Source organism: Monopterus albus, unplaced genomic scaffold, assembly GCF_001952655.1.
Source record: "Monopterus albus unplaced genomic scaffold, M_albus_1.0 scaffold530.1, whole genome shotgun sequence".
NCBI classification, from domain to species: Eukaryota; Metazoa; Chordata; class Actinopteri; order Synbranchiformes; family Synbranchidae; genus Monopterus; species Monopterus albus.
In genome coordinates this window covers 93,117-105,156 of record NW_018128410.1, presented here as the reverse complement: position 1 = coordinate 105,156, position 12,040 = coordinate 93,117, and the positions used below count along the sequence as shown (strand labels likewise).

At 42.1% G+C, this 12,040-nt stretch overlaps 1 protein-coding gene across 2 annotated transcripts in view; it reads right to left on the bottom strand.

The window, feature by feature from the left end:
* Positions 1–4,905: 4,905 nt before the first annotated feature.
* The window catches only part of lhfpl2a (LHFPL tetraspan subfamily member 2a), a 33,886-nt gene continuing 26,751 nt past the window's right edge, over positions 4,906–12,040 (bottom strand). For both annotated transcript variants that reach the window (XM_020588336.1, XM_020588337.1), the window contains exons 2-3: positions 11,958–12,040; positions 4,906–6,033 (exon numbers count right to left, since the gene is read on the bottom strand). The exon at positions 11,958–12,040 is cut by the window's right edge and continues 783 nt beyond it. In XM_020588336.1, the coding sequence (XP_020443992.1) occupies positions 5,777–6,033; positions 11,958–12,040 (340 nt within the window). In that variant the 3' untranslated portion in view covers positions 4,906–5,776. The remainder of the gene's footprint in view (positions 6,034–11,957) is intronic.

The following is a 12,040-nucleotide window of genomic DNA, read 5'->3' as shown; positions in this document are numbered from 1 at the left end:
GACAGCTGACAGTTTAGGTTTGAAGCAGCTGTGAAGTATATGACGTCAACACTGCCTGACTGATCTGTGACATTTGCTTAAGAAGCTGAATCATCCAGCAGATGGTTTGCTGGTTGTCTACAGTGTCAAACATGACTCTCGATGTGACCTCTGGAAGGAGTGCACAGTTTCAAGTGTTGTGTTAATATTTTGGGGTTTTTTATGCACCATAAATGTCGATGTTATTCTTTTATTTTTTGGATGAAATCTAACTTTTGGCTTTTTATCATTTTTAACCTTATCAGTGAAATCCTTTACCCCTTTGGTGCATACGGTAGTATTTTTTATTTTATTTGTGAGAATAAAAAACAACTAATTTCAGATAAAGATCTGAGATTTAAGGTAAGACTATGCTGTACCACTAACATTTGCTGCCCTAAAAACAAGCTGTTTTACTAGGTCAAAATATGCTCAAATTTCTTCTGAGTTTAAAGCAACAGTAACTGAAGTTTGGCCACTAGGGGGCAGCACAGTGATATACACACCACGGTGATATATTATCACCTGATCAAGCTGATATATTGGCTAACATAGTAGCCAACAGTTGCTTGTTTAGACAAAATATCAGTAGCATTCAGTTGGAGTTATGTTACTGACCACCTGATGAAAAAGTCCAATATTTACTGTTTTTAGCTCCATTTGTGGTCTCCTGAGCAAAACATCTGGATGTTTAGTTGCTAAATGCTCCACTATTTTCATTAGCTACTGTGTCTGCTGTTTGCTGCTTAGGAAGGTGGGCTTGTCTCTATGAAAACAGGCGCCTGCTGCAAAAGCAACGCTGATAAGAGCAGTGAGTGTGAACACAACAGTAAAGCTGTAGTTGGACAGCTAAACGACGACCTGAAACTCGAGCTCCATAAAGCTATGGGGAGCTGCAGATAACGCCCTCTAGGTTCATCACTACAAGCAACCTCTTTTACATAGTTTTCATGTATGTTATAATATAAAAATATCAGTTATAGCTGCTCTCAGACTAATTGTTGAGATATCAGGTTAAGATTCTCTTTGTTTTCTGAGGGGTATGTCACATCTTAGGAAATATGGGGCAACAGCTAAGATCTATTTAAGAGAGATTACCTCTGGAACTGGAGAAGCTAAACAAAGGAGGGAGATCTTAGTTTGGATGTGCAGCTGTACCACTAACATTTGCTGCCCTAAAAACAAGCTGTTTTACTAGGTCAAAATATGCTCCAATTTCTTCTGAGTTTAAAGCAACAGTAACTGAAGTTTGGCCACTAGGGGGCAGCACAGTGATATACACACCACGGTGATATATTATCACCTGATCAAGCTGATATATTGGCTAACATAGTAGCCAACAGTTGCTTGTTTAGACAAAATATCAGTAGCATTCAGTTGGAGTTATGTTACTGACCACCTGATGAAAAAGTCCAATATTTACTGTTTTTAGCTCCATTTGTGGTCTCCTGAGCAAAACATCTGGATTTTTAGTTGCTAAATGCTCCACTATGTTCATTAGCTACAGTGTCTGCTGTTTGCTGCTGAGCAGGTGGGCTTGTCTCTATGAAAACAGGCGCCTGCTGCAAAAGCAACGCTGATAAGAGCAGTGAGCGTGAACACAACAGTAAAGCTGTAGTTGGACAGCTAAACGACGACCTGAAACTCGAGCTCCATAAAGCTATGGGGAGCTGCAGATAACGCCCTCTAGGTTCATCACTACAAGCAACCTCTTTTACATAGTTTTCATGTATGTTATAATATAAAAATATCAGTTATAGCTGCTCTCAGACTAATTGTTGAGATATCAGGTTAAGATTCTCTTTGTTTTCTGAGGGGTATGTCACATCTTAGGAAATATGGGGCAACAGCTAAGATCTATTTAAGAGAGATTACCTCTGGAACTGGAGAAGCTAAACAAAGGAGGGAGATCTTAGTTTGGATGTGCAGTGCTCATAGCTTTGAATGACGGTTTGAGATAAAAGAAAAATTTGGGAGTCAAAACCGAGTGACATTAATGAACAAAGTGCTTCACTGTGGCTGGTCTGCTCACTGCCCCAAGGACACTCCAACATGTGAAACTAACAGCTTATTTTCTATATATGTTCCTATGTTTGGCCTCTCCACAGAGGCATGTTTTGTCCACATATGGGAGAAGCAGTGTTATCCAGCTCATCTCTGATTGGTCCAGTCTGAGAGTAGACTGACTTCCAGTTGTGAAGATCACAGCAACCTGAGCGATGGATGTTTTGTCTTTATAGGGCCTGTTCTGCTTTGACTGCCTGATAAAGATATCAAAACACTGCTTTGTTAAATTTGATGGGAGCTGTGCTCATCTGTCAGTCGAGTGCAACAAACAGTAATATTCTACAGGATTTAGTCTCTTTTCATACGACTAAAAAAACTTTTAAAACGTTGCAGTTGCCAGCCACCAACACATTTAGAGCTTACTGTGATCTCAGTGGTATAAAGCATACAGTACTTACATATTAACTGATCCACACCTCATTCTCTGGAATGACTTAGCAAACAATACACCAGTTAACACTCACAACAGCTGATTGGCTCCTGACATGCTGGTACACATGCTGTCCAATCAAAGTGCAGGTCTTCTTAACGATCATCAGGTGAGAGCACACCTCTCCTCTTCCCGTGTGACAGGAAGCTCAGGGGTTCTATCTCGCCTCAGCCTCTTAATATGAGAAGGAAAATGAGAGGCCAAACTCAGAACCTCTGGCAGTGAAACAGGCCTGAGACTCTGCCGCGCTTTTCAGATGGCACGATTTGTCATGTGCCTAATCTGGAAGTCATCAGGCGCTGTGTTTAGTTATGTGTGTTTAGTTGTGTACGCTGGTGGAGGAAGGGAGTAGTGCCAGAGGCTTCTCTGTGGTGCACATGAAGGGAGGAACATCTGGGCGGGACTCTACATTTTGTGATCATGCACACACACATATACACACTGGAAGTGCACACGTACTAACATTTGTCAGTGGTGGAAAGTAAGTATAGTTACAAAAGTACTGTAATTAAGTATTTTGAGGTGTCTGTTCTTTAGTACTTTCACTTTCTGCTACTTCATAGTTGGATTTCACTACATTTAAGAAACAAATATTGTACTTTTACTGCACTACATGTATTACCCAGCAGTATGTACATTACTTCACATTATATATATATATAAGGTAGTTAACATTAGCTCCACCTTTACCAGCTGCAACATCAAACTGATGAACAGAATAATGCATCAATAATTATAATCCAACAATATGATACACATTAATGTCAAATGTACCATTCTGCATAACAAGTACCTTAACTTTAGGTACTTTAAATATACCTTGATGCTAAGACTTCTGTACTTAAATTTAACATTTTGAATGCAGGGCTGTTACTTTTACTGCACTACATGTATTACCCAGCAGTATATCAGTAAGGGGGCAAACACTTTTTCACACCACTGTATATATAAAAGGTAGTTAACATTAGCTCCACCTTTACCAGCTGCAACATCAAACTGATGAACAGAATAATGCATCAATAATTATAATCCAACAATATGATACACATTAATGTCAAATGTACCATTCTGCATAACAAGTACCTTAACTTTAGGTACTTTAAATATACCTTGATGCTAAGACTTCTGTACTTAAATTTAACATTTTGAATGCAGGGCTGTTACTTGTAACTTGTATTTTTACACTCGGGTATTGCTACTTGTACTTGTACCGCCTCTGGCATTTAGTATTTGGGGTTAGAGGGAGCAAACAGAGGTGAGTCTCTGCCATGGTGGAAGAAGTACTCAGATCCATAAATAAAAGTACCAATTCAGCAATGTCCAAACACTCCATTACAAGTTGAATTCCTGCAGACATATTTCAATGTGAGTACCAAAGTATTGTTTGCACAATGTACATCTAGTATCAAAGGTTCTGCAGAAAAATGTCCGTGTAACTGTGTTTTACAGTTGTAGCTGCTGGAGCTGGAACAAGATTTAACTCCTTCATATACGGTTAGTGGTTCAGTCCAGTGGTGCCCAACCTATGGGCTGGGCCCCTTCAAAGGGTCATAAGATAAATATGTAGGGCGGTGAGATGACTAATGGGAGTAAAAACAAAATTATTGGTTGGGTGCATCTGGGCTGAATACAGGCTGATATCTTTTCTTGAAATCAGGTTTAAAAACACGGGGGTCATCTAATATTTGACAACAAGACAATGATTCCTTGTGAATAGAGAGAATCAGTGTAACATTGTCTTCTACAGAATATTCTGCATTACGGGCTGTTTGTGATGTTGCTAGGCTAGTGAGTGTCAGTCTGTTTATAGTGAATCATTCAGAGTTAGTCAGCACCAAAAAGGGCTTCAGTCGTCCAGTTTAACCTGCAGGAGTTTGACAGCTCAGATGACATAAAGCCATGATGGCTGAAAACGAGTTTACAGCATCTCCTGATGGCCAAGAAGCTGTGGGATCAAAACGTGTTGGGAGAAAAGAGCGTGAGTCTGTTAACTGAAGGACAATACACAAATGTGGGTTTTACATACGACTGTATTTCATGTTTCATTTAAACCAGAAAAAAAGCTTCATTAATGATGACTCTCTTCTTCTTGGTTTAACGAGTGGTATGAAATGGAAGTACGTGTTCCTCAAAATTGTACTTAAGTAAATGTACTTGGTCATCACCACTCATTACCAGGCGCACACACACAAACTCTCAGAGAGTTCAGTTCTGCATCAGTGGAAAAACTGATCACCCGTTGGCTGGAAAGCGGGCCCACCCCCACCTCGAGGGCCAAACCGAGGTCTCAGCGGTGAGCTGGCTGCTCCACTTGCTCCATCTCCTCCTCTCATTCCCCACAGCGACGCTTTCACTGGATAAAAACTGAAACCAAACATGATTTTTTTCCCCCTTCTCTTTATTCATTTGGCAGAAACACTGAGAACAGATAGGACACTATCTATGACACAGACTCCCTGAAACCAGACATTACTAATAACAGCAATGCTTCATTTATGCATCAGTCAGTCCATGTGCACACATTACAGATGTCTGCTGAATGAGGACCAGGCAGAGACACTTCACAGGTCTTCTCTCATAGCCCGGACTGAGCTCACTTCATTTTAGGATTTTTACAAAACAGTTCAAACACCATGCGTCGCAGAATGTCCTTCGCTTGTCCTTGTGCAGTCCGCTTCTTCCATACATTTCAAGGGTCGACATTTCAACAGTACATTCTGTAAGTTTTAAAGGACCCCCGCTCTGAGCTACAGGGCATTTATTCTGGGAGTAGTTTATTCTGACTGCGTAGTGGTTCCCTTGTTGAGTTAATACTCACACATGGCAAATAGCCAACAGATCCAGGTTTGCTGATTGTGGTCTGGCAACAAAAACAAGAGTGACTTCATCAGCTCATCCCTGGATCATTCTGTGATAACTATGTACAAAATATATATAATCCCACTTATTTACAGGGCATGTGGTGACAGCGCCTTTCTGGGCGTCCACATGGCTACACATGAATACAATAACACACACAGCACCTCTAGTGGCAGAAAGATGATGACACACGCTGAGAAAAAAACTTGGCACTTGTAGATTTCTCCCACACAAACACAAACCAGAAACAAAAAGAAGCAGTTTTAGTGGTAAACGGTGCAGGAGCCTTCATTTCACAAACCAGGCTTATGAGAAAAGGCTGAAGAGCACATGTTAATTGTTATAGGCTGGCTGCTCTTCTTCTTCTTCTCTTTTCCCTGCAGGTCTTTAGTATCTGAGCTCTCAGAGAAGGCAGATCAGGCTCTTGCCCTCCTCGATCTCCTCCTGGACCTTGTCGCTGGAGGTGGCGATCTCGGCCTGTGCAGAGAAGACAGCGCAGATGAAGGTGAGCACGGTGCCTCCCATGGCAGTGTAGAAGGCCCAGCCCATGGAACAGAGCCCGGCCCGGTAGGGAGCCGCGTCAGGACCGCAGTACAGCTCAACCTTGTCTGAACCCCAGCCAGCAGGGTACACCATCAGGCCCAGGATCAGAAACAGACCTGCAGCCAAGGAAACAAGGAGAAGGAATTAACTCAAGTCATGGTAGCACATTAATAGAACCTACACAGAGCACAACAGTTCAGTCTTGTCCCTGGCAGCAGCTGTTTCACCTAAAAGCCTTTTCCAAACACATCTAGATACAGAAATGTGCTATAAACACAGGCATTAAATCAAAGAGACTAAACACAACCACATACGAAAGGGCTGCACATTGCACAAAACAAATGAAACTAAGTTACAAAACATTTCCAGGGGAAACTCAAAATGAAAGACATGAAGACATGGCACACAGAGTCACTCTGTGACTGCTAATGTTAACGGGGTTTGCGTTTAGTAAAAGCATAAATCTGCGCAGAACATTTCAAGCTTGTCTACCTATTATATTACAGTCTATACTGAATTCTGTGGACACGTTTTGACCTGATCGTGTTGCTAAACAGAACTTCAGGTGGTCACCACATCCAGCGGGGACATGATCCTGCAGAATAATTTAACATTTCATTGCAGCTTTGCCTGTAGTTTAAAGTAGCTGCAAATATTTAGAGGAACAGTCAAATAACGTTGCCATCTTTAGTCAAAAACACAGTAAATCTAAATAAATAAAGTGCTTCAGGTTCTGAAGGACTTTCTTTTGGTGCTCATCTGTTCACGATGACTGCAGCTAATTATCTGGTGACCACCTCTGTTCGCTAGTATGAAAACATTTCCTGCCAAAGTGCATTCAAAGCAACCCATCTGTATGGAAAAAAAAAAAAAAAACTGTGACACCAGGCAAAAATGATTCCCTGATGACTGGCTGAAATGTGACCGAAGATAATTACAGCGAGACCTGGCAGTGTGGCAAATGCCAAGACAGGAAAGGGAGAGCCAAGCCTGAATCTTGACACACAATCCGGTCAGGTCAGTGTGCAGCAGAAAGAGGAGAACAACAGGAAAAAGTAGCCGAAGGGCTTTCCCGCCTGCCTACCGACGCTCCCGTGTCTCGGTGGAAGGATGGGAGCACTTCCTGCTTTACTGTGACCCACTTCTACTGGTGCGCTGGCTCTACTTCAATGCTTTAATGTTATTCCTGACGCTGCTTCTCCTATGGATCTAAAGACGAACTGTATTCAGGTCATTTACTTTCACGAGGCCCTAGCTTTCACCAAATGTAGGTTTTTAAGACACTACATACAATGCAATTCATTACTTTTTCCTGGTCATAACAGCTGAAGAATGAAGAAAGATCTACAATTATCTGAGTGTATGAATTATTAACATTAATGTTGATTTTTGTCACAGCTGTATATCATAATTCCTAGTAATATAATGAATCAATTACTGACCCCAGAGACAAAATGACCTCAAAGAGTGGTCACATCATTTGGAGTCACTGTCTGGACCCAGATATGCAGCAGTAAACTGATAATGGTTTAACTGGTTAAAAAGTAAAATCAGCAACAAGGGTAATGGGTAATGTCACTGTCTTTGTCAAACAAGAAAAATAATCAAGACCTTTGTAAATCAAATTGTTAAGTTGTTTTCTGAGGGGACTGTTTACATTGTTCCCTCTGTACGTCCTCCAGTAACAGTGGACATGGATCAGTCAGCTCAGAAGGAAACATTTACAATAGCACAGTTTCACAAAATAAATCAGATCGGCAGGAAATGAACATGTCTGTCTTCATGTCACCCGAATGACTCTCCCTCAACGAGCAGGTCCTGCTGCTTCGCTCCTAATCTCTCTCTCTCTCTCTGCCTCCTTTCTCTTGCTCTTAAAGCAGCCAGTATCGTATTAAACGAGGAAATGAAAACTAGGTCATAAATTCTTTCCACATGTTGCTGCATTGCCCTGATGTCCAGACCTGCTCCAGTGATGGATTGAAGGTATGGTTTTAATTCTCAGCCCTCCTACAAGCTGGACCAGCATCCCACCGCTCTCCACCCTCCACAGGCTTCACTATTCCCTCTGTGCTGGCTCTTGTCGGCATTACCTGTCAATTCTACACCATCAATCAGTTTCTGATAGCTGCCTCCCTGCCACCAATCATCCACCCCCCTCCCCTCTGTTCTAACCTCTGCTCCCACCCTATAACACAGCACAGCAGGTCTGCACTCTGCTCCAAGAAATCTGGCCACCTTTCTCCTTTCTGGGTAAAAAGGAGACCTGGGTCCATCTCTGGAATGCACATGAGGAGACAAAAAAGGAGGCGAGAGGGCAAAAGAAAACAGGGGAGATAAGTCAGGGGTGAGCAAGTGATGGAATAAAAGGTGTGTTTTTCTCTTTCTGCTTTACTTTCTCTTTAAAAGTTCTGGAAATCAGGACAGTGTTAAGCATGAGGCTAAAAACCAATCACTCTGCTCCTCCCTCCCCCGCCCCGTCACGCTCCACCTAACCCTTTGCATTGTCATGTTGCCATCTCAGCTAATGTAGAGAGTGCGCTAGCCTGCCAGTCAGCTATAGTGATATATAGATGGACTATTCTTCAACCTGCATTAGCTGATTTTGTTTTGGGCTATTTGTGGGCACCAGTACATGCTGAGTAAGCACAACGTTAACATTTTATCACATTCTGAAGTGATACAGAACAAAGCTGGCATTGATTTGTTGTGTTTGTGTCCAGCTCCCACTCTCCTTTTAGCCTTTTTGCTCCTAAGGGGAATATTTATGTCTTTAGCTGATAAAAGCTCCACTATGTTCACCAGCTACGTTCAGAGCTTTCTGATGCTGATGAGTGCAGCGAGACCAAAGCAAAACAGTACAGTTGTGGAGTATAAGAAAAAACAAAATGATGAGCTGAAAGATGCCGAAATGCACAGGAGAGAGGAGAACTGCAGACTCGTCCCATAATTTTCTGTGCGTACTTCTTTGTTCATAGTCATTTGATCCATTAGTGATGTACAAAATATTGATTAAAGCAACTTTAAAACAGGAAACTGCTGGACTCATGAACATCAGGCTTGTAAACAAGTAGAAAACAACATGTAGAGCAGGTCGTCAACAATATGCACCAGGTACAGTATTACAATTTCTACCAAAAAGCAATTTCTTCCCTAAAATCTGATATGATTACATACTGTGGCTAGTGTCATCATATCCAATAAAAGCTTGTAACAACACGGGAATCCCATTTCTTATTATTCAGAGCAGACGTTCTTTCCTCTTTTGCGTAACACATGGTATCTTATCTCAGTCATCATGAAACAGTAACACTGCTTATGTTCCTGTAAGACCGTGTTTTGTTTTCCTTCACTTCCAGCCTGAAGAGCAGTCATGGCCTGTGACTCACAACTGGAGGAAGGTTTACGACGGGTAATAAGAGCATTTGACACTGAACGCACAAGAACTGGAGACAGTTTTACAGCCAAGTTTGTTTGACAACTTCACTCCAATCCTTTTCAGCTAAAGAAGTGACAATGAATGAGGAAAGCATTTCAGTAACTATACAAAGAATTCATTTACAGGTAGTAACTAGTGTATAAGTCGTCCTAAAATGAGTGTCTGCAGGATCCAAAGTGTGCGCCTCTAACCCTCAGCAGAAATCTGTTATAGCCATTTGATTACACAGAGCAGAAGGAATGGATTTACCTTCAACTGAAATGTTAAAACCACCTGAGCCTACACTGACCGTCAGTTTAATGACATGGAAAGTGTGTGAGAGGGGTTAAGAAAGTCTAAAGTGAAAAGTACAAGTGACATCAGTGAATATGAAGATTAGGTTAATGGGGTTTGGAGGGACTCCAGTGCAATGACGTGACCATCTCTGGCAACACAACAGCATCACAATCTTCCCATCTGATGTCAATCACCTCCCCAAACATCTGCCATCTGGCTCTAGTTTTGTCATTACTGCAGGGTCGGCACGCTCTGTGGAAACAGTGATTAGTGGAGAGTCGGTGCGGTGCTGCTGCTGCTGGATATCACGCACAGGCCGCATTGAAGATCCTTACGCACACTAAGAAGACAAACCCCAAGAAACACCAGCAGTGACAGTCAGTGAGACAGGTGGAATGATGGCTCTTATCTCTTCCTCTGGTCACCCTTTAGCTCCACACGGAGACCCTCCTGCCTCCTCAGCTGTTTGAAGCTCCTCTTGCCCCGTTTCCTCTTCCCCTTCCACATCCTTATTCTCTCCACAATGAGGAGGCTCGGCAGTGCGTTTCCTCACTTTCATTACATTAGCAAATGGTAAACAGGGGGACTAGCAGCCATATTGGAGCTACAGAGCACTAAATACTACAACACTGACTGTGTAAAGTCAATTCTCCAGTGGACTTTACAAATGGCACCAAAAGTAGCTGATGGATGTTTTAAAACACGACAGCAAAACCTCGTTCGACCAGGAACCACACAAACAATGCATCTTCTGTGTATTAAGTATTCACCTCCGGAGGGCTTCATTTGTGGCTACAATTCCAGTGGCAACAAAAATACAGAGACACTTTAAAGTATTCCTACGAAATAATTCATAATCTACTATCACAGCTCTAACTAAGTCTAAACACCATGATTTCCTGCAGTGTTTCATTGTGCACGCATCCGACGTAGTCTGAAATCAATATAACAAAAGGCTCTCTGAACTTCAGGGAAACCACACAGAGGCTCTCAGCACCTCCACTCTTTCATTTCCTCGGGGAAACTCTGCACTATTGAATATCAATATTGGTATTGATCACAAACATTCAGAATCCTTCAAACTGACAGGCGGTGACTGTTCGATGCTTAAATGATCAATTATTATCAAGTCCAAACAACAACAACAACAACTTTGAATAAATATGATTTCTGGAAAATCAGCTGAGAGACTGTTTATAATGAATGTCTGTGTTTTGTTGATTATATTAAAGTCCTGACCGGCATGTCATCACACTGAACAGTAAAGATTCCTGCTCACTGTCCAGAACGGCCTGATACTTCACTCAGATCTACATTTAACTCAGACAGGTGAAGAAAATGTGGCAGAATAAAATACTGTGTGTTAAAGAAACATTCACATAAAGGTGTTTTAAGCTTAGTGAGTAGAAAGACGCCTCCTGTCTCCAGTCATTATTTGCTGGATGCTCTCCCTCAGGTCAGCCTGCACAGAGCAGGATTTACAGCTGGGCATGTCCTTCACCAGCCTTTTCTGTTTGGGCCTGCACCAAATAAATAACGTGAGGGAGGACAGCCATAATCGCCAGAGAGCTCAGAGCCACAGTGTGTGAATAACAGGAGGCTGAGTGAGTCTGATCTCGGGGCCTCCTCCCTTACATAATTCACCACAGTGAGTCAAAGTGTCCCAAGATTTTCCCTGAGACACACAACCACAGACACAAGATACACACCCTTTGCACACAAACTGAGATACGCATGCGCGGTCTAGTGCTTTTTAGGCCAATCAAGTGTCAGAAAATCTCCAGCTGACTGAGTAGAAAGTAAATATCTGGGTGGCAGCTGGACTGAGTGACAGCTCTGAGGGTGGAAACCAGCTCCTGTGTGTTTTAAATGTCTGACTAACTTTGGGTAAAAGCTCACCGAAGGCTCCACCAGAATTAAACACACCATTTTAAGAAGTGGGAGTTGTGGTGCTCGTAATGAACGTGTTCAGCTGAAAGCATGACTTTTCATTTAGCTTGATGGATGGTGGACGTCACAGGAATGAACAAAAACAGTAAGGCTTAGATCATCAGAGTGAGCTTAAAGATCCCTCTGTCTTCTGAAGATCAGTACAGTGAGTGAACAAAACTCATCTTTACTGCCCAGAACAAAAAACTGCTACTTCCAATTTGCAAAAGACTCACAGCACAGTTGAATCCTCATTGAACTGAAACAGTACGTTTCAAGCTCAAACTGGGTCTTGAAACCTTTCACCTTTTCTAATGTAATAAACATTTTTAAGGGGAACATTCAACATTTTTGCAAATCACTGGCATGAAGAACATGTGCACTGTGTGTAAATCTCACCTGCGATCCCTTGCAGCAGCCCACACACATTGAAGATGCTCTTCTTCATGATGCTCTGGAAGCACATGGTGAAGACCGAGATG